General features: G+C 41.4%; 2 protein-coding genes across 12 annotated transcripts in view; one reads left to right on the top strand and one right to left on the bottom strand.

The window, feature by feature from the left end:
* The window catches only part of DEK (DEK proto-oncogene), a 28418-nt gene extending 13146 nt beyond the window's left edge, over positions 1 to 15272 (top strand). For 3 of the 6 annotated variants that reach the window (XM_036994318.2, XM_036994313.2, XM_036994317.2), the window contains 4 exons: positions 8870 to 9008; positions 9349 to 9497; positions 13311 to 13379; positions 13796 to 15272. In XM_036994318.2, coding sequence (XP_036850213.1) covers positions 8870 to 9008; positions 9349 to 9497; positions 13311 to 13379; positions 13796 to 13807 — 369 coding nt within the window. In that variant the 3' untranslated portion in view covers positions 13808 to 15272. Of the gene's footprint in view, positions 1 to 8869; positions 9009 to 9348; positions 9498 to 13310; positions 13389 to 13795 lie in introns of those variants that run through there. The other 3 variants (XM_036994314.2, XM_036994315.2, XM_036994316.2) reach the window with 3 other exon arrangements.
* The window catches only part of KDM1B (lysine demethylase 1B), a 59894-nt gene continuing 34968 nt past the window's right edge, over positions 519 to 25444 (bottom strand). For 3 of the 6 annotated variants that reach the window (XM_036994309.2, XM_036994308.2, XM_036994306.2), the window contains 5 exons: positions 24299 to 24415; positions 23530 to 23655; positions 22545 to 22667; positions 20504 to 20651; positions 17349 to 17885 (listed from right to left, as the gene is read on the bottom strand). In XM_036994309.2, coding sequence (XP_036850204.2) covers positions 17575 to 17885; positions 20504 to 20651; positions 22545 to 22667; positions 23530 to 23655; positions 24299 to 24415 — 825 coding nt within the window. In that variant the 3' untranslated portion in view covers positions 17349 to 17574. Of the gene's footprint in view, positions 1194 to 17348; positions 17886 to 20498; positions 20652 to 22544; positions 22668 to 23529; positions 23656 to 24298; positions 24416 to 25444 lie in introns of those variants that run through there. The other 3 variants (XM_036994311.2, XM_036994312.2, XM_036994310.2) reach the window with 3 other exon arrangements.

Consider the following 25444-nt stretch of genomic DNA (forward strand, 5'->3'; position numbering starts at 1 on the left):
TCAAATGATGAAAATCCATGGAGGGAAAAAAGAAAACAAAAATGCTTTTAAAAGCACATTGAGTATATAATGTCACACAATATAAAAGCTATATCATAATGCTCTGTTTTCTGCCAGTTTTTCTGCTTGGTTTGGTACTGATAAGACTTAATAAAGTGCAATCCAGTGAAATCTGCTCTGAGAAAGCTTCCCCCCTGCCCCCCACTAAATGCCCCTCCAGCAGCATAGGTGTTCTTCGTTGCTCCAAAGATGCTTTCAAAACTTAGTGTTAACTTCCTCAAACCTTTGCTCCTGATTTCCACTTGTATGAAAGGTCCTAACTGCTTCTGAAAGGTAAGTGCTAGCGGGAAGAACAGTATTTCTATGGTAACTTTGTTTTTCCTTATTCTTCCATTGTTTTGAAGACTTGGTTAAGTGGCACTCTTGTTAGGAACTTCATAAAAGAAGTATTTTTGTTATGCTGTGAGAGAACCTCTTTTTTAAGAAGTCATAAAGGAGAGTTGCAGGTTGATTGGAAAAGTTGTAGATTACCTGTAGATGGAGTTTTTTTCAAAGAAAATTGCTAAGTTGGTATTATTTAATCTGTTTATTTCCTGGAATAAATTTTTCCTTCATAAATAAAAGATCATTAAGATCATCAGCCTCTTGTTCTGTTTTAGATTCTTAGAGTATGTAACTATAAACTTGGGTAGATTAATTTTAACATTTCTTGTTTTCTCTGTACACTGAGGGCTGTATTACTGCAATCAGAAATCTTAACTCCAGCAGAAATACAGGTCAAGTTAGTTGTCCATTGGCCATGTGAGGTCAAATACTATTCACCTGCTAATTTTCATATATTTAACTGTGTAGAAGAGTATACTTAATTTATAAGTAAATTTATTTCTTAAATGTATTGACATTGAAAACTACATAATTAGAACAGAATTGGTGTTTCTTAAAAAGTCTTTTATAAGAAAATATGTCACCGTTAGCATGTCAGCCCGTGATTGCCGAGACAGCTTGTTGGAGGGTCTCCGTGTTTGTCCCTCTGTTTCTGTGACCTGAAGTAAGCGGCTCACAGCAGCTCTTAATCCTTCTTTTCTTTAGAATTCAGTGAGAAGGGGCTCCTTCTGACAGTGACTTGGGTGGTAATTCCTTTATGAAAGAACTGGTTTAAACTTCAGCCTTGTGGCTCCTGGACATGTCCTTACCTAGGGGAGTAGAAGGGGGGTTCAGAACCAGGAGGAGAACGGTAGGTAGAGTGTCCATAAAAGTGAGAGAAGAGGAAATGGTAGGTTCAGTTATTTTCTGTGGACGTATTCTGAAAAAAACTCGTTCCCATATTGGGTTAGCATCTATAATTGGGATTGCTAAAATGAACTGGTGAGATTAACCAAGCTCAGCCATGACATTCACCCCAGGAGTTACGCCTCGAGCACAGAGAATTCCTGGGGAGTACTGAGAAAGGAGAAGCGGTTTACCACATGACAGAAAACAATTCTGATACTTTTAGACCCTTTAAAGCTTAAATTTCTTTTTTTGATTTTATCCTATACTTTTTCAATTTTTGTTTCCCTGTGTTTTTATAGCACTTATCCCTAGAAAAGTATAAAATGAACAGTGTTTTTTTACTTTGTATTGACAGTTGCCTGAATGTTCCCATATGTATCAGGACTGTCTTCAGCTGTGAATACGTAAAACCTTACTAAGAATGTCCAAAACAGGAGTTAACGTCTATCATGACAGGAAGATCACAGACAGGGAATTCTGGGCCAGTGTAGCAGCTCAAGAAAGGTGTTGAGAGTTTGGGTACCATCTTTCTTCTTGAGCCATCATCTTTATATGTGGCATTTAATCTCATGATCACAAGATGATTGTTGTACCTATGGGCATTGTTCCCCTGTTCCCCCATAGGGAAGAGCAAGGGGCTTTGTTCTGGTGGTGTTTTGGCTTTTTTTCTCCTAGAAGGGGTGCCTTTTAGGAGAGGTCTACATGTACTTTATTACCTGGCCACCTCTAGCGGCAAGGGAAGCTGTGAGATGCAGGTTTTAGCTTTCCTGCCTCTACGGAAGGAAGGTGAAGAAAAAGGATGTTGAGTGAGCCATCCTATGCTGTTTGCCAGATCAGAGAAACTTTCCATTACAGGTTATGATAAACTTATATATTTATATTGGACCACTGAGGAAATTATTTGGTAGTGGTGTGAGTGTAAATGTGAAAGTTTTGTTCATCCTTAATTGTGTTTTAAAAAATAAGTATTCCTCCAACTCATAATTTGATCAGAGGAATCTCAAAACCTTATCAGCTATTGACACCTATTGTTGGAAGGCAAAGTTGGTCACTGTAATGGAATCTGCTTAGACTTCAACTTGCCCTTACAATCTTCTGTGGCGTATATAGCGAGACCTGCACATTCTTTCCTCTTGGCTTTCTTGAGTTTTCTCAGCCAAGTTGTTAAAAGAATAGTGTGTTTTAAGCTAATATTAATTTTGTTCATCTGTTCACCCAGTACCTTTCCGCTGTGAGGACAGAATTCTGGCTCTGTGACAGGCGTCTTTTTTGGAGACCCTTCTTCAAGAGCCCTGCTGCCTATAAGCCATAGGTAAGCCTTTTCTCCCAGGAATTTTTTTTGCCTTCCTTCAAAAAGCGCTTGTGTCATTCCTCTGATTTATACCTTCACGGTTATCAGAGCCATGGAAGAGTCCCTTCAAATTTTTAAAAATTTATATTAATCTTGTTAAAATTTAGATTACAGTATATTATACTGTATGAAATTAATGGCAGCCATCAGTTTTTATCTGTTTCCCTTTAGCACATCAAAAATACCTAAAATACTGAATGGTCCTAATTGAATCACAGTATATTCAAAAATGGCAAGCCAGAATCTTAAAAATAAATCCCATAACAATTTTGAAACTAGTTTTTTCTTTATTCTTTTTTTTAGTTACCACCTCATTTCCCATTTTGCTGAAAGACTGAAGTCTTGGCACTTGATTAAATAATAAAGGTTTAACTATCCTGAGTACCTCCAACATTTTTCCTTTATAATGCCACATAGTGTGTTTACTATAATCACTAACATTCTCAGAATATTTTAAGAGAGACTAATAGGCAGCCAGTACTTGCTTTAACGTAATCACTTGTCGATTGCCCAGTTCAATAAATCGGGAGTGTGTTAAGGGCTGTTGGGGTTACAGAAGTTCTTTTATACCCAGAGACGATTTGAGTGATACTTAATATTACAGGCTTTCAAAAGAAAATCTCCTTATCTGTGGATAAGGGAAAGCTTTGGGGAGAAATGGAAGTACCCATTGAAATTGACCTTGTGAGTATGAAAGATGGGGAGCAGAAAAGCCCAGGGTACGGAGTGTGATTAGGCATTGTGTCCGGAGTAAGGCAGTGAGAGGCGAGCTAGAGCAGCATACACTCAACTTCACTGGAGAATCCGTGGGCTGGGCGTTGTGTGGATTGCGCAGCCTTTGGTGATAGATTCATCATTCTTGTTCATTCAGAATGATTGTCTTACTCTCCCTGAGTATTCTGCTAAGTGCGTAAAAAGAGAGACATGGCTTCTGTCTTGCAGACATAGTCTACCTGGGGAGAATTACCGGTTGTTCAAGAATTTATTGGTACATACAAGGGGGAAACTACCGAAAATCTGCTGTGTCATCTGCTTTCGCATCTTACACCTTACTTAGTCTTGACTCCATGAGAGAGTATATATATATCCTAATTTTTGTACTTTAAGGATGTTATGAATAACAATTTTTTAAATGCATTCATTGTATTACTATTTCCAGAGCTGCTATTCTCATACTTCTTTCTTCAGAGTTGGCCATACAGAACTGCCGAGTTAGATCCAGCTTTGATTTAAGCAGTAGCTTACTATGAGTGTATATTCACTTCTGCTTATAAAAACTTAAAACTAAAAGCTCTTGCCACAAATGTATAAACTTTTGAGGGTTTGTCCTAATGATTGCTTTATCTGGTTCCTGTCTTTTACCTTTGTATCTCCAGTGATTCATGATCTAGATCAGGAGTTGGCAAACTGGGCTGTTTTTGTATAGCCTGGAGGCCGAGAATGGCTTTTGCATTTTAAAAAGATTTATGAAAAACAACCAACCGTATGTAGCTAGCAAAATCTAAAATACTTATGTGGCACTTAATAGAAAAGGCTTGGTGACAAATCTTGACAAATTCACTTCTCACTCTATATGGTTTATCACTGAAGGAGTCAGCTGTAGGGCTTAAAAACACACACACATAGGTACCCAGGCACCACCCTTGATGACTTGACCTAATGGGGGCCTTTCCCTCCTGTACAACCATATAGGCAAGTCTGTGCCAGAAGACAGTGATGTTACAATCGAGAAGTTTGACTAACTGTTATTAATAGAAAACATGCTTGTCTTAGCAAGCAGAGTGATTCTAATGAACAACCGCAGTGTTGGAATAGATCATTAAAGGTTTTCTAGTATCCAAGGATCTTGTTCCCATCTCAGTTTTCCAAATTTCACAGCAACTACTAAGGACCAGATCTAAGATCTGCACTGGAAATAAAGAAACAAGTAAGACAGAGTGTCTCTATACCTTAGAAGTTCAGTTTAGTTGGTAGAAGTCAAAGATGAGGAGGGAAAAAAATACAATAGAATATGACTTAGAGCTCCGAGGAGATACGATCGGCTAGAACAGAGGCACAGGAGTTGCGTATTTACTTCTTTCTAGGGCATGTGAGGAGCAGAGATCCAGACAGAACCTTCACAGGAGGTAATGGTTCAATCTGACTCTAAGAGGATAAACAGGACATCTTGGCATAATGAAAGAAAGGGAGTTGGAGAAAACATTTTTTATACAAAATTGGATTACACCAGGTACATGTTAGCTTTAAAAAAAATGTGAAGATGTGACCTGGGAGCCCATACAAAGTCTAGAGGCCAAGGGCCAGAGATAGCCCTGATACAGAGGCCTGTCATTCCGTGGTTTGTGCCGACGTTTGTCATCTTTGTCACCATTAATGACATTTGTATGTAATGGGAAAGGTTAGATTTAATAGTATAATAAATAGGTTATAGTATTACTGGCTGTTACTATACTTCAGTTTGGTAAGAAATGAATGGGTAGCTTAGTCCTCATTATAAGCACCTAATGTCGGTGACACACTGGGCTTAAAGGTCTCGTTCTTAGAGCTGTAAGGCGTTGGCTCGCTCACCACTCAGAGGCAGTGTCCCCATTTCTAATGACATAAATGCTTTGCTTGCCTTCGGATTATTTCTTGGCTCTTAGGAGATAGTGCATGTGACAGGAGTGCTAGACAAATCCTTTTTTAACCATGTCCTGGGTTCAGAGTAATAAGCTCTGTCCTACAGATGACACCGAGATAAACATGACAAATGTTTAAGTAGCTTCTTTATACAAACACTCCAGTTGCTGGGAGTGGGTAGAGCTACATGAGATGGTCCAGTCTCTCTCCTCATGGAAGTTGTCAGCTTTGCCCTCAAGAAACTTGCAGTATAGTGGGGAAACAGATGGAAGTAGCTAGTTTAATTGTAAGTACATCAAAAAATGTTTTTGTTTGCTGCCTTACATATACTTACTCATTTGATCCTCAGAACAGTTCTCCTCATTCTATAGTTCATTGAATCCACAGGACCTATAAGGCATCATTTTCATGTAAACTGTAAAGTGTACCCCAATGTCTGAAATAAAATGTGTAGGGGGGAAAGTGTTAAATTCCACAAAGTTGGTATTATTACTCCATTTCACAGATGTGGAAACAGGCACAGGGCAGGGAAGGGATTTGTCTGAGAATGCAAAATCAGCCCATGGTGGAAGTAGGGTTTGAACCGGGAAGTTTGGCTCTAAAACCCGGTTCTTAGCACTGCTTCGTAACGCCTTCCCTAAAGTAGGGATGAATGAGTTGTACGTCAGACAATGTGGCACTGTGGGTTTATCAAATTGGTGGTGTTATGAAAGGTTTAGAGTAGGTGATTGCTAAGTTGGATTAGAATCATGAGTGAGATTTTCCTAAATAGAGGAGGGGAAATGAACGAAGATTTGAAAGTTCATGTAAAAGTTAAGTGTGTATGGTTTAATTTTTCTTAGCTCTCCCAGGACCTCTTTCCATTACCTCCACAATTCCAGGTTATCCATGTTTACCTTAACTGCCAAAAACCAGATCTGTTCTTTGAGATGTCCCATTTTCCAGTGTCGACCTCTTCCTTCCATACCTAATAACTTGAGGGCACCTGCAGTGTGTCCACACATACAGAGCTAACGCACACGATGTGGGCTGATCAGTCATCTCACTGCCTCCCTGCTTGAGGGGACGCATTTCTACTGAGTTTGATCATTGCCCTTCTCAGCTTTCATTGTTCATGGCAACATTCATCAGCCTAAAGAGAGTTCACTGAAACCCTACCTTAAGCTTGTCACAGAATCATCTGTTAACCAGTTATTAAAGAGAAGTCAAACACAGTATAAATAATGTAGTTTGTCATGCCAGAGAGGGTGTTGGTTAGCCCAGTGCTGTCTGCCTGAATGTAATGGAATGAGCATGATGCACCGTGTTTAACACAGGTGCCACTGAGTCTAATCACCTGCATTCTATGTATGTATTCTACATGTCTGCTTTGCCTTTAAAGAAATCTTAACAAACTTCAGGTTATTGGAGGAAATTATGTTTGTATGATGAAAGTGTTTCTTTTTCACTGCAAAAGGAAGCACTCATAATGGTAACAATAGCTAATATTCTTTCCTACGTGCTCAGCACCAATAAAAGTACTTCCCCATATTAATGCATTTACTCCTATAAGATAATTAAGTACTGTTATTTCCCTCATTTTGTAAATGAGGAGTGTAGGGCCCCGAGCTGTACTGGGATAGGATTTGAAACCAAGGAGCTCGCCCCCAGAGCCCACACCCTCTCCTGTTAGGCCTCTGTAGTGTTTACGACGATGTGTGGAATTTTCCTGTTAATAGATTATAGGCTAGTTGTCCATTTAAACTGGAACACTATCCCTTCTAGAAGATGATGTTAAATATAGCCTCATTTTAAGTCTTTACGTTTGTCCCATAGTAACATTTTATGGAGATGGCTTGATTATCCTTTATCACTGCAAATTTTTATACTTAGACTGTTATTGCTCTTAATTTGTGTGCTTAAAAATCATGCCATATTCAAGGTTGTGGAGAAAGCGGAACCCTCCTACACTGCTGGTGGGAATGTAAACTAGTTCAACCATAATTATGGAAAGCAGTATGGAAGTTCCTCAGAATGCTCAAAATAGAAATACCATTTGACCCAGGAATTCCACTTCTAGGAATTTACCCTAAGAATGCAGCACTCCAGTTTGAAAAAGACAGATGCACCCCTATGTTTATCGCTGCACTGTTGACAATAGCCAAGATATGGAAGCACCCTAAGTGTCCATCAGTAGATGAATGGATAAAGAAGATGCGGTACATATACACAGTGGAATATTATTCAGCCATAAGAAAAAAACAGATCCTACCATTCGCAACAACATGGATGGAGCTAGAGGGTATTATGCTCAGTGAAATAAGCCAGGCGGAGAAAGACAAGTACCAAATGATTTCACTCATATGTGGAGTATGAGAACAAAGGAAAACTGAAGGAACGAAACAGCAGCAGAATCACAGAACCCAAGAATGGACTAATAGTTACCAAAGGGAAAGGGACAGGGGACGATGGGTGGGAAAGGAGGGATAAGGGCGGGGAGAAAGAAAGAGGGCATTACGATCAGCATGTCTAGTGCATGGGGGGTACGGGGAGGGCTGCGCAACACAGAGAAGACAAGTAGTGATTTTACAGCATCTTACTACGCTGCTGGACAGTGACTGTGAAGGGATATGTGGGGGGGACTTGGTGAAGGGGGGAGCCTAGTAAACATAATGTCCTTTCTGTAATTGTACATTAATGATACCAAAATAATAAATAAATAAATAATCCAGTAAACTGTACTTAGAAATAGCCAAGCCCACCTAACTTTTGGAACAGATTTTTCTATACATATTAATTTTTTTAAAGGGTGAGTCACATTTCTGACCTTTTAAAAAATGGTTGAATTTCAATATCAGAAATTAAGAGTGTAAAACTTTTGGAGAGACGTCCTGTCAAAAGTGATTTGCAGTATTTTTGGTGTGAAAAGATGAGATTTTAAGTTATCTTGGGATATTTGCTTATATTTTACCTTTGGGAAAATTAATTAAAGAGGAATTAATGTTTCCTCATTTCACAGACTGGTGGGACTCAGTGACTATAAACTGTAACCTTGTTGCTTTAACATGCACGTGTTTTGTACTTGGTTTATCGGCAGTGAAGATCACAGGTTCTGGAGTCGTTGGAATCTCACTCTGTTAGTTAATGTGACTGGACAAAATAATCTCTGAGCCTTATATTTTCTCATATTTCATAAACAGTTAATGGGCAACTGCTGTGCATCCTGCACTATTTTAGGAATTAGGGGCCCCTAGTGAACCTAAGAGGACTGAAAAAATCCCTTTCCTCATGGAACTCACATTCCTCAAGAGAGACTGACAGTAAATAGCAGGATATTAGTAGTACCTAAATTTTAGGCTTTTTTCAGGATTAAGTGAGGCAACGCATGTAAAGCTTGCTGTCTAGTGTGGAATAAAGGGATGCATCTCCTATTCTTAGTGTTTGCTTCTGAGCTTCACATGTGGCCAGTCTTGTGTTGAGACAAAGGTAAGTTTGTTGAGCATATTGGTTGTCTCAGAAATTGATGATAAGTAATAATTTTCATTGGTGATATTGATTGAATACATTAATTTTCTCTAACATTGTTGAGCGGTGTAGAGGGATGGCAGGTCATCTCATGAGTGTATGTACCTTTGCATTCCTTCCCAGCAGCCACCAAAAAAGACATCTAAAAGAGAAAAACCTAAACAGAAAGCTACTTCTAAAAGTAAGAAATCTGTAAAAAGTGCGAATGTTAAGAAGGCAGACAGCAGCACCACCAAGAAGAATCAAAACAGCTCCAAAAAAGGTATGCTAGAAATGACACATGCTCGGCCACTTCCAGGGTGCACTTTATATGCTATAACATTTTAAATGTGTGTAGAAAATAAGTAAATGGTGAAGAACATTGGGAGAAAGTAGTATACCAAGTTTTTATAGTTTATAATTTTTCAAAATTGACAAGAATTCCCACACATTTTAAAGTAATTTATGGAGTGGTGATTTAGAATATTTTTTTGATCTAATACCCCTTCAGGATATCTGATGAATGCTTCTTATGGAAGTCTTTCTAGTCTGTCTTGAATATTAATTTATTTTGCAATATAAGAAAATTTTTATTCAAATGTAGTAAAATATCTTACTTTTAGAAAGTGAATCTGAGGATAGTTCAGATGATGAACCTTTAATTAAGAAATTGAAGAAACCTCCTACAGATGAAGAGTTAAAGGAAACAGTAAAGAAATTATTGGCCAATGCTAACTTGGAGGAAGTCACAATGAAGCAGATTTGCAAAGAGGTAATTGGACAAATGCTTACATCATCTTGCTTTTATTTGAAAAATTATTTCACTTACCCCCAGTTCAAAGCTAGATTTTTATGTGCATGCTTAGAGGTGCTGGGATATTGAGTTAAATTGTCAAAGCTTGTGGCCTACTGGGGTTATTTTGGAAATAACATTAGAACGTATATGGTGAATAAAATTTAAGTGACGTACTCCAAACTGCATAGGACACTTTTTTTTTCCTGACCTGGAGACTGCTTTTATTGATGTATCTGTAGATTATGTTAACTTTAAAAAGCAGCATCTGATGGGCCACCATATTCTCAGTGTTACTCTGGTAAATGGGATGCTATAGATTAGGTTCTTAGCTCAAACTTCTGTAAAGTTCTAATACTTCTCAGGAAATAAATTGATTTAGTGTTGAATATGATTCTATAGAGATTGCCTATCCTACATCAAAATTGGGGGATTTTTAATTTTAGTTTCTTATGGTAAAATGAATTTAAAATTTGAAATATACTGAAGTTGAAATACTCGAGGCTTTTTGAAGACTGTGATTATTGTTTTGTTCATTCATTCAGTATTCACTGAGCCAATACTTCCTATCAGGCACTGGGGTAGTAGTTAGAGGGAGAGCCGAAGACGCTGGCAGTTCCTCCAATTGGCTGGGGGAAACTTAGGGTCCAGTGGGACAGGAAGGATGTGTGAGGATTCAAGCAGTGTGAGGACTGTGCTGGAAGGGGGCGAGGGCTGCAGGTGCTGCTTCACTGCAGGGCAGGAAGCGCCTGTTTGGGGTTGGGGGCAGGAAAGACCTTGGCAGAGGTCTCAGCATCAGCTGTCCATCAGCTGAGATACATTGACAAGTACAAGTAAAATATGACAAATAATGACTGCGAGGAATTCATTTAATTGGCTGAAGACTGGAGCTGGAAGGAAGTCTTCACAGACGTTAGGAGAGAACACTGTATTTTGCAGATCTTACATATGTTTTATTACAGAGTTTGGTTTTCTCTCAAACTAATGGGGGACTGCGAGGTTGCGTAATTACTGAGAGCTATTGAGGCATAACAGAGTCAGGTGTTTATTTTTTTAAGAGTCGTCCTGGACACATCAAGGAGGACAGACAGGTAGAGAAAGAGCCGAGAGGCAAGAAACCCACTGTGGGGTCATGATTAAAGATACAGGGTCACCGTGATCCAAGTGAGGAATCGGGAGAGCCTGACCAGGGGCTGCCTGACTGTGGTGCCAGGGCTCGGGGGCATCAGTCATAGTAGGAACTAAAACAAAGGAACGCTTTTTAAGAAAAGGTGAGCTTTGTTTTAGACATTTTGAGATGGGGTGCTTTGAACATCCCAAGTGGGAGACATTGTGAACATTGTTAATTTCTCAGGTTAGAAGAGAAACCTAGACTGAGGTATTGCTGGGAGTTAAAACCGGAAGTGTGGATACAGTTGCACAGGGGTGAAGATAAAAGCATGAGGAAAACCAAGAGCAGAGTCCTGGAGACCGTTACCATCAGAGTCGAGAAGTAATTTCTATAAAATGTGAGAAAGTGTAGAGTCAGGGCAGTGCAGGGCCGGCCAGAGAGTTGTGGCCCCGTGAAAGCCCGGAGAGGGACGGGGGCAAGGTGGCGGCTCTGGGGAGCATTGCACGGGGAAAGTATGTAAATGACCTGTGAACACATGAAAACACATTGGAATTTCCCTACTAACGGGGAAGATAGAAACTGAAATATTTTTATTATCTTGAGAAATCTTTATAAAGATAACAGTTTTTGTGGTTGGCAGGGATACAGGCAAAGTACTCTACGGCTTTAAAGTTGTGACAACTTTGGGAACCAGTTGGGAATATCTGAAAATCTAAACTGCAAATACCCTTTAACCTAGCAATTCCATTTCTAGGTCTCTATCCTAAAGGCATAGTCACATCTGCAAAAATTGATAAGTAATGTTGAAAAATCAGAACAACCTAAATATGACCATCAGTAGGGAAATGTTTAAACTAGTACATCCATATTTTTGGAATACTATGTAGCAGTTCAAAAGAACATGGAAAAATATGCAAGTATTGTCAAACTTTTTAAGTGTGTAGAATTTACCCCATTTATGTAAAAGAGTTCTATTGCTGTCGACCCATGTATACACATGTGCAGGTCTGTTTTCAAAGGCCTGGAGGCACACCCAGCTAGCTGGTGACTCCTTCCTCCCGCAGAGGGCACATCAGGGCGACCTAGTTCTGCCCATTTGAATGATTTCTGTAAATCGTTTATGTAATCTTTAAAGGGGATTATTAATAACATGGTGAGGTCAAGTGAGAATGAGTTGAGGGTTTTTTTGGACTCAGGATAATTATTCACGTAGTAAGAACAAATTTAATAAGTGGTAAGTACACGACTGGATTGCGCATTAACGAGTCTGAGGAAAGGGAAGTTTAAAGCTCGTTTTAAACGGCTCGCTCTAGAGGGAGATGGTTAATGGCGGGGCTACAAGCTGATGAAGTATTTCTAAAAAGGTCGAGGAGAGAAAGCCCAAAGCACGGTTAGGCTAAGGGACAGCGCGGGGAGATTGGAGAGGCTGTGGCACGGGACGCGTGGATGGTCCTTGCTGAGGCAGAGGAGACGGGGCGCGCTTCTGGGCCCAGATACAGATAAACTGAAGGGGAAGAGCTGTGCCAGGAAGGGGGAGGGGTTCATAGTAATGGCGTCTTGGCTGAGAGCAAGTGTGTGGGACACCTGAGTAACGGGATGGAGGGACCACTCAAAGGAGGACCTGCGACTGCACGTAGAGGGGTTGAGTAGAGACGTGGGACTGCAGGGAGGCTTTGACAGTGAACGCTGCCCATTCAAAATGGGGCCAGTCTTCTCAAAGTTACATTTTCCCACAGTATTCATTCCTCTAGCTTAACTATAGAAAAGTTGGTAGGTAGGCCAATTCAGGTTTGGGGTTTTGCAGAGAAAGAACAAAGGGTAAACAATGAGATAATGTAAATGACTGACCATGTTCACTGGGGTTGACAAACAACAGCCCGTGGGCCAAATCCACCTTACTGGCAGTTTTTGTAAATAGTTCTATTGTAATGTAGCCACATCCATTCAAGTGTTACCTGTGGCTATTTTGACACTACAGTGGCTGGCATAGCTGAGTAGTTGTGACGGAAATTGTGTCCTGGGAAAACTGAAACCACCTGCTCTCTGGCCCTTTACAGGAAAAGTGTGCTTTCTTTCAACTGTCCCGTGGGAGTGACGCCTACAGGGTGCACACAGTCAGGACTAGGCGTCCTTGTGGGGTCAGGCAGGGAGCAGGTTGACAGAGGAGAGGGAAATGTAGGGAGTAAAATTTTAGAAGAGGTCTCCTGAGAGACCCCTGGATCTGACTGATTTAGCTTCACTCAGGATTGAGCAGAGGAGTGGAGACTGAAGTTCGTTAGGGTGTAAGTTGAGGAACCCTAAGTAGTGTCGGATGACGTGACAGACAAGGAAGTGAGAGAGCGTCTCTACAGAGGATCTGCCGGCCTGCCGGCCTGCCGGCCTGCGGAACTTACCCATTTCGCTAAGGTCCGGCTAAATGTTTTCCTCACCCGTGTTTAATTCAGCTGATACTCCTCGTTTATAAAACAATGAGCATGTTTGTATGCTAATGTATTTTCTGCTCTATATACACTATTATTAAACTACTTGGTTGCAATAGATTTCTATATGGTGAACTGGAGTACTGTTAGAATGCACATGCAGCTGGTTGTACATTGCATATATTTCTTTATCCAAAGATAAGAGGATATTACTGGACTTTTTGAATCGACTTTTAACATTATTTTTTCTTTTCACTATAGGTATATGAAAATTACCCTGCTTATGATTTAACTGAAAGAAAAGATTTCATAAAAACAACTGTTAAAGAGGTAATATAGCCACTTTTTGTAACTTTGATCATTACTGACAGGGAAGAGAAAAAAAGTTCTGTCAAATACTGCACATTTTTCATTTGATCCTCAAATTTCCTCAAAGTAGATGGGGAAGACATTTCTTTTTATTCCATTCTAAAGCCTAAAAATAAAGTCTTCTGAACAAAACCTGACTTGAGATGAAGCTGGGGCTCACGGTGTACACAAGCCAGCCAGGCATCTCAGGAGCTCACAAACTCAATTATACGTGCCTATCCACACGGCCACAGACCTTCCGTAGCCATAACTGTGTACTTACCCCAACTGATTTCCCAAGGTCACAGTAGTTAAATAAGTCACAAAAGGAAATTGTATTTATGGCTTATGCATACCTAATTGCGTGTCAGTGAGCAAATGTCCTTCTGTCATTGCAGCTGATTTCTTGAGCTACAGGACCAAGACAGATGACTTGTTCCCATGGATTTAAAGATCTGATTTATACCATTATACCAGCAAAGAAATGTATTTCCTTTTCTAAATCTTTGCAAGCATTGTATTGGTAGAACTTAGTGCTGACCTTTTTGATCCTGAGTGTTACGTAAACATGAGTTTGTTTTTAAATTGCATTTCTATGCAGTTTTTAGTTTAAAATTTTGCATGGCAGTTATCTTGATTTTATAGTTGTATTTTGTACATTTTGGATTTCTTTATATAAGGTCATAGGTTCCTGAACTGTTGTAGTTTTTAGCGCACTTAATGTTAGCCTGTTTCAGACATAATTTTAATCAAGTAGAACAGAAATTTTTATAACTGGCATTTATACATGCAGAGACAATTGCAGTATTTAGTATATGAAATATTTTGAATACACATCCTTGTCAGTGTAAAAACTCAGAGGCAGTGTGTTCATCATATTAAAAATATACAAGCTTCAGCTGTCCAGATGACTAAATGGGAAATTTTCTCCTGCATGTGTATATGTCAGATTGTCAGCATGACAAAAGTGACAGATGTTATTTTTATATTTTTAAAAACAAATTTGTTGTATATAGTTTTTTATTTCTTTTGTGCAGAGCAATTTTTAAACTCACACAAGTAGATACCTTTACAGTTATAAACTATGAAATGTCAGTGTTCAGCCAGATGGTGTGACAGAGCAGCGAAAGTCAGAATTCAGTGGGGAAAACATTGAAGGGACAGATAGTCTCTGCTTTGCCTTGAAAGTGTCCATTTACAGTTTTAATGTTGACTCTGCAGCAGTGTCTGCAGATATATTTTATATCAAGGATAGACCAAAATCAACACATCAAAGTTCAAAAATTTGGAAGAGAGTGAGATTAAGTACAAGTACATTGTGGGCTTATAATAAATGAATTGATTTTTTAAAACTTTCTGCCCATGTGAAATGTTGATACTTACCTTTATAATTGTGATGAAATTACCAGGTGAAATGCCAGAGGTAATGTGTGGGCAATAATGCACATTTCTGACAGTTTTTCTCAAAAGTGATAATAGACTTATTTTTAACATTAAAGAAATTTAATGTATTTGTGGAATTAGGGCTGTTGGATTTTAAATTTTGGCCAATCAGGATTCTCTGTGATCAACATATGGACCACTCTTGAATGAAATTAATTTTATCTCTTAAGTGACTGTCTTAATCAGTTTATTAAGTAATCTCTGAGTTTTAAAATAAAACATGCTGCTTATGAGAGAATTAGGCCTTTGATAAACCAACTGAGTGTTTAAAATAAAAATACTGTGTCCACAGAACAGAAATACATAAAAATGATTTTTGTTGACTGTTAACAGGTATTTCAAGCGTCTGACTTGTTTCTTGATAAAGTTATAAAGACATTAGAGGGATATACTTAATACAGATGAATGGAATAAACAACTGAGACCTAAGAATTGGCCTTTGATTTTAAATATTTAATTTGTTCCTATAAACCTCATCAGTAAAATGAATCAGTGCTGTCTCTTGCATTTGATGTCTTAAAGGTCTCTGTAGCATTTCCCCTATGTGAGGACTTGAGAACAGGGCATTTTAAGTGGACTTAGCCCCAAGGCCTACATCACTTGGAGCACGCTCACAGAGACCACTTCTGCTTGGTCCCTACACTACCCAAAAATCACAAGCCGTCTCCGAGTGAAGCCGATCAGGGTTAACGATTGTTTGTTTTTACTTGAGAAGGAGGTAAGTTGGGCGTCTGAGGGGAGTGAGCTGGCGTGCTTGTGTCGAAGGTGGACTGTTTCAGGAGTGTTTCCACCACTACAGTGCACAGTGTATTGGAAAAACAAATCTACTTTTATTCAGCAGTTCAAGCTGCAGTTAAAACATTGTGTATCCACTGCTACTCAATTACAAAATCTTCAGACAACAGTGAAAAACATATTTAAAGTAACTCAAGAATAACAGAAAAGTACCATGGTTCCTTAACAATGTCACATGTCATTTGAGAGAGGAAATGAGGGTTTTCTTTAAATACACATTCACTGTACTTTTAGTAGGTTTTTCCTTAATTTGCTTGTAAGACAGTACAACTTTAAGTGCCCAGAGACTAAAGTAATAATTTACTGTGAGCCATTTTAAACTTAAAATATTTTGCATTAATCACTTAACACATGCTATTTTTTAAACATTTTAATACATAACACTTGAAAGCAGAATACTTCCCAATCAGTACCAGTGAGTCTCATCACCTACATACCAACATTTTCCTGTGTTAACTTCGAAACTAATATAGTGCTATACTTCCATTTGCACTTCCATCAAAAAGGGGAGGGAGGTATGTCTAAACTTTCTAAATATTCACTACATTCTTTGCATAAAACACTATTTCTACTTAAAAACTTTGAATTTAAAAAGTATGTGGTATTTCGGAAAGTGGCTTCAAATTAATTTTGCGTTCCTTTTTTAAACACCAATATAATTGAAACAACTGTTCAGACTTTTTAGAACAAAAGCACTTAAGTTGTCCATGTTTTTAGCCTCTAAACTGAAGTTTCTTTGCAAGAAAGGGTTCTGAAGCCCCTGAAACTAGTGTATTTTAAGTGACATTTTTTTGTCATGAGTGAAAAAAAATATTTGCCATGTTCTCAGGCTAAGATATGATACGGCTTATAAAATGTGTAATATTAACCAGGATATCTCACATTTTTCTGCAGTTTTCCAGTGGCCCTGCCCATGGAGTACTGAAAACACCCGTAAAAAATATTCTAGAGATTGAATCAATTATTTTAAAGAGGCAGTGGGAAGAGGCTTTTATTAAATTATTCTGACAAGACCTTTTGCTAGTAGTTGCCAAAATTAAGGCTGTTTAAGGTGCCATCTGACCAAACTTGTCTTGAAGAAAAATAGCCATATTGTGTTTCTAAAGTATGAAGACCACACTATCCCAACCCCATGTCTGATACCCTCAGTGTTTAAGGACTTAAATGTTTGCTGTTTTGCCAATGAGTGCACACATCTAAAATGTCTCATGACAAAAGATACCTGAAATTTAAAATTCTCTTGAACACCCAGTGGGAAGAAATATATACAATATAAAATCATCTAGAAGCTTCATTTGCTTTTGAAGAGTATGTGCTATATCCAAAAAGTAAAGATTTCTGCCTAAATTTTAAGTAAAAGCTCAATATTGGAGCTATATAAAAACTGTAAGGCTCACTGGCAAAGATACTAATTATAGAAGAAAAATACATGGCTTTATCTGGTTAATATCTGGTTTTTTAATCTTGCTTGCTTCTCGAACCCCACTGAGATACGCCCCTGTAACAGTTTGTGGAAAATGCCTGTTTGTTGCCTGTAAAACATAATTGTGTAATTTGAGGTCTCGTATAAGGAATTCAGAATAATTGCAGGGTGACATGTTTATATGTTCTCTGACCCACCTAAATTTGTGTCTCTTCTCTGTGTTCACATTAACACTCTACTCACGCATCATAACCCAAACTTCTCTGGTTTACTCACCAGGCTTCACTGAATTTATTCATTCTACAAACATACTCAGCACTCCTGGGAAGTAACTGTGTGGAATTCATTTTTAATTTTTAATAATTGCTGTTTGACCGACTTGGTCTCTCAATGTTTGAAAACTAATCAAACAGAATATCACAATTTAAAGGGACCATGGAAGAACCACATTCAAGCTCTTAATTTAAGGTTATATTCTTTCTGCCTTGCTGTGAAATCCAGAAGACAGCACTACAGTCAAACCTGTGTACAATGCAATGACAAGTGCTTACAAAAGATTCTTGGGGCTAGTGCCCTCGGAGTAGTGAAATGGGTTTGTATTATCACACCGCCACCGCCTGAAAAACTTCCGTTTTGCTCTCCAGCGAGGTTTTTTTGTTTGATTTTATGAAAATGAGGTTTAACCTGTATTCCATATTTTCCTGTTTGGGGTGCAGAAGAAAGCTGGTCCAGACAAATTCTATTTAAAATGCTGCAATCTTGCTTGCTTCTCGAACCCCACTGAGATACGCCCCTGTAACAGTTTGTGGAAAATGCCTGTTTGTTGCCTGTAAAATATAATTGTGTAATTTGAGGTCACGTATAAGGAATTCAGAATAATTGCAGGGTGATATGTTTATATGTTCTCTGACCCACCTAAATTTGTGTCTCTTCTCTGTGTTCACATTAACACTCTACTCACCCATCATAACCCAAACTTCTCTGGTTAACTCAGCAGGCGTCACTGAATTTATTCATTCTACAAACATACTCAGCACTCCTGGGTAGTACTGTGTGGAATTCATTAAGATATTTAAATATCTTGCATGATTATATATACATATAACTATCTAGATATGATTGTCTAAATGCATACATGAATATATATGCCAGGTACTAGAATTAAGAATAGAACACAGTCCCTCTCAACAGACATCTAGTCTGTTAGAATCTGTGACAAGTGAATAATCAAAGACAGCTGGCTTTAAAATGACATCTTTTTGTAATCACTCAAAAATTAAGAAGAGAAAAAAATAACACTTTTAGATGAAATGAGACCTTCAGTAATTTGAAACTAAAATATATGAAGTATGCAAGTGTGTGGAGAATTCACTTTACTCTGCTAGGTTTGGGGGGTGGAGGGAAATGGGGTGATGAAAAGCCAATTCACCCCAAAGAATCCTTCAAAAATCATGGCCATTGGTGGCATCAGACCCATGGAGGCAGATGTCCAGCATGGGTGAGCTGAGGGTTAAAGGGGGGAGAGCAGGCTGACCTTGCAGGTTCCCCACTACCCTCAGCAGGGGCAAGGTGCTCAGATGGTTCACGTGAGGTCCTCAACTACGAGCGGGGCTTCAGGCTCCCAGAGAAGAGGGGGATGCTGATGCCCGGGCACCCCACTGCCAGCTGGCAAGTTTGGAGTTTTCAGCTGGCTTTTTAAAAACTGCCTCACCTAAATCTGAGCAGACGGTCAAGGACTAGATATTTGGACGTGTGGGAGGCAGAGGGTAAAGCTAAAAACAGGAGCGCTGAAGAGCCATGCAAGGGACAAGTTAACGAAACAAGAAGATGCTACCAGAAAGGGATGATCTGAGAACAAGAAAGTACTTATGAAATGAAAGCCAAATTTAAAAAGTCAGTGCAAGGGTTGGAAGATAAATCTCATTACAAAAGTAGAATAAAAAGATGGAGATGAATAAGAGCAAAGAGAGTGAGATAAGAGTTCCAATATATGTTACAGAAGATCTAGAAATAAAAAGGGTGGAGAGACTGACCAAAAAAACAAGCCAACCAGGACTGAAGGACATGCGCTTCTAGATTACAAAGAATTTTTTTTAAAAAGCACAGAAAGAATATGACAGCATAACATTTCTCAACAAAAGTGGGAAGAAAGGTACCTCACACCAATTAGGGGGCTAGTATCAAAAAACAAAATAGGAAGTACTGGCAAGGACGGCAACAATTGGAACCCTTGTGTACTGTTGCTGGGAATGTAAAATGGTGCAGCTGCTATGGGAAACAAAGGAGCAGTTCCTCAAAAAATTAAAGATGTAACTAACATATCCAGCAATACCTCTTCTGAGGAGATGCCCCACAGAACTGAAAGGTTCTTGAGAGGTCCGCACACCCACATTCACAGCAATTATTATTCCCAACAGCCAAACAGTGGCAGCAGCTTGAGGTTCCACGACAGGTGAGGGATAGACAAAATGTATCTGCATATAATGGAGTATTTTTAATCTTGAAAAGGAAGAATATCGTGACACATGCCACAACATGGATGAACCTGATAGACATACTGAGTGAAATGAGCCACTCAACAAATACTGTATGATTCCATTTTCCATGGTGGGTTCCCTAGAACAAACCCAGAGAGACAGAAAGTACAACGGTGGTTGCCAGGGAGCAGGGGGGAGATGTTTAAGGGGTACAGTTTGGGAAAATGAAAAAGTTCTAGGGATGGATGGTGGTGATGGTTGTACAATGTGAATATTTAGTAACACTGAACTGTACACTTAGACACAATTAAGATGATAAATTTTATATTACATGTTTTACCACAATTTAAGAACTAGATATAAGAAAGAAGAGAGGGATGCACAAAAGTATCTCAACCCTGGGAAGGGGTAGGAGTCCCCGGAGGAGGATCCTGCAGGTGTCGCAGAGATCCACCAGTGCAGATGGAGCAGAGGGCAGAGGATGCCAGGAAGGGGCGTCTCAAAAACTGGAACTAACAGAGGAATTCAACTAAGGCTTGGAGATGACCAAAGGGTGCAGAGGCTTAAGGAGACGCACAAGAAGAACTAAGCTAATGAAAAAAGCCATTATGCCCGTCAAAAACAGCTGTGCAAGAAAGGAAACAAAAACCACCTGGGCTCCGTGGCAAGCAACCTGCAGAGAGGACCAGTGGGCGAAATCTTTAACCTGACAGGAAGTCAGTAGATAGTGTCTGACTTATTAAATCAGAAGACATACACATGTTTTAAAACATCAAGTACATTTCAGAAGGAACAGCAGAAAGGGTTAAAAATGGCTGCTCAAGGAGGTGGAGGAGTTATGTTGAGATGCATCTACTGTTGTCATGAGGCTTTTGGCAGAATTCGGCTTTGCTTCTAACCTCTGGGCATATGGCACATTAACAAAGCAAAGGAAATGGCTGGCTTCAGGACCACGATACTCACCTCACCTGCAAAGAAGACGGCTCCTTGGATTTCCTCGGCTATGATATCGTAGGCTTCACCACTGCCCCCCGTCCTCACGAAGCTGTATGCCATCTGGATCCACGGGTCTGTGCTCCAGCGGGTGACGAAGTACTTGGTGGGGTCCGGCACTTCCTGGGCCAAGTGGCAGGATCACAAAGACTCAGATATGGTGCAGCCTGAGTACAAGCGCACCTTGGGTTTTTGGCGCATCACAGACCCTGAGTATTTTACAAATTGAAGGTTTGCAGAAATCCTTCACACAAGTCTTTTGGGCCCATTTTTCCAACAGCATTTGCTTACTTCATGTCTCTATGTCACATTTTGGTAATTCTTGAAATACTTTAAACCCTTTCGTTATTGCATTTGTTCCGTGACCTGTGGTCAGTGATCACTACTCACTGAAAGCTCGGCTGAGAGATGGCATTTCTTAGCACAGTATTTTTTAATTAAAGTATGCGGTGTTTTTTAGCCATGCTGTTGCACACTTAAGAGATGAGAGTACGGTGTGAACACAGCTTTGCTATGCACTGGGAAAACCACTCACTTGATGTGTTCTGTCGTGATGCTCGCCTAACTGCGGTGGCCTGGAACTGAGCCTGCTATACCCGAGTGGTGCCAGGACAGACACAGTCCTCCCTCCCTTGAGGACAGAGTCAGCTCCTGCGGCATTCTGCAACAGCAGCTCTCGGTCCGTCGTGCCGCTGCCCTGCAGCTCCTCCCAGGCCACTAATGTGTGCGGCATCCTCAGTCTCCTGCCCAAGCTCTGTCTGTGCAGCGCCCACACAGCTCACTTCTCCACCCTATCCTGCCAGGGACACAGACCCCTACCTATTGGGGGCTGTCACCCATGGCTAAGGGTTTGGGCATTCCCTTTCCTGTGGCCTGGCATGTGCTGGAGATGGTGGGAAAGGTCTCTGGCCAGAGTAGAAAAGGGAGGGGCATTGTCCTAGGACTGCAGGTTGGAATTCTCAACCGGTGTCTCAGCTACACCAGGGTATGTTTCACAGTCAGCAGGTTTCAAACAGTTTTGTAGGCTGGCCTCTCTCTGACAAGCACCACCATGAAAAATATTTCCACAGAACATGTATTCTAAGTCCCAAATAACTAATCTGAAGCAGATTTGTGGACACAAACCACAGACCGGAGGCTACTGTGAGATACAAGTACATCATGTTACATAAGCAACACCTCCTGGATGTTTATGCAGCTAATTTATGGAACTTTTGAGGCATCTCAGGTCTTTCTCCTTCATTTGAAAAAAGATACAAGCTAGAGCATTTAGTGATCTAGAGATGGGGAGATTTCATCAATTGGCAAATATCAAGTACCCTGAGCTCCTTGGAGGAAAGACAGCTGCACGGGGTGGGAGAAAATTCTGGACAATGTACCTTTAAAAGGAAAGGGACAAAGCTTGCTAGGGTTTGGTAAACAGGATCCGTGGGAAATGCTGAGGCCTTTACGTAGGAAAGAAACAGGTGTTTCACATGAAGTAAGAGAAAAGCAAGACGTCATGTAAAAGCAACAGGGTGTGTCTGGGCTACACTGTGTCCCCCTGGAATTCCTATGCGGAAGCCCTAATGCCCAAGACCTCATAATGCGGCTTTGAGAAAGGGCCTTCATGAGGCATCAAGTTAAAATGGGGTCATCAGGGTGGGCCTTAATCTAGTGCAGCTGGTGTCCTTTTGCAGGAAGGGACCAGGAGGCCCAGAGGGGTGGCCGCATGACGCAGCGGAAGACGGCACCTGCCAGCCGAGGACCCGCAGAAGAATCCAGGCCTGCTGCCCGAGACCTTGACTCCAGCCTGCAGACCGGGGAGAACACGTCTACTGTTTAGACCGCCCAGGGTGTGTGGTAGTTCAAGGCACCCTGGCGAACTCATCCGGGACTACGGGGAGAAAGAATGACGTGGCCACGGCCTCGGCTCCCTCCACTCTCGGTGACGCCCCTGCCTGGGGTCCCACGCCGCCCCGAAGTGCGCTCCAGGTGACGGCAAGCCTGCCTCTGCCCCCGGGGGGTTCCTCTGACCTGCTCCTTGAACAGCTCCCGCAGGGTGGCCATGCACTGCTGCAGCACCTGCTTCTCGCCCAGGTTCCGCACGGACGCCACCGCCTCCCCGGCAATCACGGACATCAGCACGCTGTGCTGCTTCTGCGACATGGGGGGACAGCGGGTCATGCTTCACAGGGGAAGACGTGTCGAATGCAGGGGCCCAGGCAGACGAGGCCCCGGCGCTCACAGACTCAGGATTCCTCCTGTCCCCGACCCTCGCTTCCATCACCAGCCCATTGCCTCACACAGACTCACTATGCATCTACACATTTTACTGACCCCTGCTGAAAATTCAGGAAGCTGTGTAACCGTCAATCAGGCTTCTCTGGGCTCTTCCCTTATAAGGACTTGTTTTAGAAGAGGTAGAACGAGGTTGCAAACAAAACAATGGAAAAAACCTTTTCAAGTGGTAAGAACATCTTGCCCTCGGCTCCCATGGGAAACCTTTTAAGATAAAGTCTCTTGGAAGGACAGAAAGCGAAATAGCTGCCATTCTTTTTTGCATGATACCGACCTGCCAAAGCTTCCGGCTCCCTGCAAGCCCACCCGGTTATCCTTCCCCCACCAATCACATCCACCCCCCGAGACCCACCTTCCCCTGAGCCAATCACATCCACGCGTCACGCGCGTCCCCCAGGACCCTGGGAGACCGCCTTACAAGCACCACTCACTCCTGGGCTCGGCTGACTCTCCCCAGGAGGAACTCCTCCATTAACTTGAAATAACACAGACTCCACAAGTGACTAATTCACTTCCCAGGCAGCAGCTTTGGTACTGCAAGAAAATGTGGATATTGGGCTCCTTTCCAACAGGATAACATCCCAGTCCAAACGTCCCCCCAGAATATGGCATCTACCCGGAGTGGCTACACCGTGCATTAGTTCCTGAGCTTGACACACAATTTCCAGACCAAACTCCAAGCTGCAATAAAGGAATTCAAGCCATTTTACTGGGGACTTACCTGGGGATCCATGTCATAGAATACAGCAAAAAGGCCTCGTTTGCTGGCACAGGGAGGGACGTGACCAAAAAAGTCAGCCCCTTGAACTTTACTGTCCCAAAATCTATAAGGAAACTGCAAGGCAATCTGGAAAGTGAGCAAGAAGGGCGGGTTAAAAGTTTCTTGACTCAAAAACACAGCAGTCTCTAGGAACCAACCCATAGCTCTGAGCTAAAGCATATTAAACACCGACCACAGCACCCCCTGCCATTCCCTGCCTCCTTTGTTCTGTGAGCACCTGGCTTTTACGTCGTTCAGTCCCACGGCTAGTGGGGGACCCAGTGACAACCTCCAGACTGATCTAAGAAGTTTGGGCCTTGGCCTGGAAGCACATGTCCATCAGGTGAACCCTCATGGCTCGTGGGTCTGCCAGCCACCTGCAGGTAGCACTGCCAGGTTCTGATAAGGGAGATTTTTAAAGGAAGTAAAATACACTCCACCATGGGGCCAATTAATGGAGAACAGACATGGAAATCCCCCCAACCCCCCAAAAAGAATTGCTTATTTATATACCAAATTCTGATTCTGAATAATCAGATTCACTCAAAGTCAAAATTCACAGACCATAGCTGGTTTTTCCCATTGTTTTGATAGCCTTTTGTATTCTCTGGAAATCTTTGGGCTTTATTTGGATTAAAAAAATTACCCACTTCTTCTCACTCTCAGAAGTTAAGCAACTCCAGCAATCTGACATCAATCACTAGTTCTGAGGCTTCAGGAGCTTAGGTACCTTTTCGATGATGCCTGCGCCTAAGCTGTTGATAGCCTTCATCTTCTTGTCTGACAGTGGTGGGCTGAACTGAATGGCGCCTTTCTGCAGCAAGGCCAGGGGTATGGTGACTAATACCTAAGGGAAATAAGTAAGTTACACACAAACAGCAGCTGAACCTAACACCACAGCTACTTGGGGAGTTCATGTCCAAGAAAACCTCAGCACCTAAAGAATGTTCCTTTCTATTGCCAGCCGGGAGACTGTCAACATTCCCTGCAGATATACTGACAAGAGCAAGGCTGCCACGTACAGCTGTGCAGGTTGTTCACTGCACAAGGGTGCCGGGCTGAGCAGATGCAGACCCACTGGAGGAACAGGAAGGTCTTGGTTTAGGATAACCCTGGGTGAGAGGGGTTAACCATGAACACCAGTCCCAATCATGAAAAGCAGTGTGACTGGAGGAAATGGCCCTAAATATGAGTTAGGACAAAGAGATCTGTGTATCACTCCTGACATTTTATCATGTGTGACCGAGGTAACTGCTCCCCTACTAACCTCAAAGGATTGGGATAATGCTTAAAACTCAAAGCCTCACAGTGTGTGTCGGTACGCTTCATAGTGGTGAAGCACATCCCAACATTATGCATTATAATGATGTAGAGACACGTGAAGTATCTTAACAACAAAGCAATTTACTGCAGGGTCTCAAATGGCTTACAGAATCACGTAGGAGGCCTGCAGTAACTCATGCTAACAGCTGCATGAAGGACTCCCAAAGTGACATCGTAAAACCAGGCCATCCAAGAGAGCTCCAGAAATTTCTGCCTCCAGAACCACTGCCACAATTAGGAGCCACTACCAGTGCCACCAGCTCCGGAATCCTGCACTTGTACAACAACCTGCACGTAAAAATGGGCTCCCCTGCCCCGCCTGCTGCCTCCCATATAGTTCATGTGTGGGTCCTGGGACCTCCGCTGGCCCTGCGGCACAACTCACACCTTGACCATTATATGTGTCTGCCTAGAGGGCAGAAGTCAAGCCAAAGCCATCCTCCCAAATCGCATCCAAGTGCATCTGAGTGGCTGCATCATTTCCTACAGTTCACATTTAGAACCTCAGCTGCAAGGGAGTCTGGGAGGTGGGTGTGCATGTGTGCGTGGGGGT

This window comes from Manis javanica, chromosome 16 (genome assembly GCF_040802235.1).
Source record: "Manis javanica isolate MJ-LG chromosome 16, MJ_LKY, whole genome shotgun sequence".
Classification (NCBI taxonomy): Eukaryota; Metazoa; Chordata; class Mammalia; order Pholidota; family Manidae; genus Manis; species Manis javanica.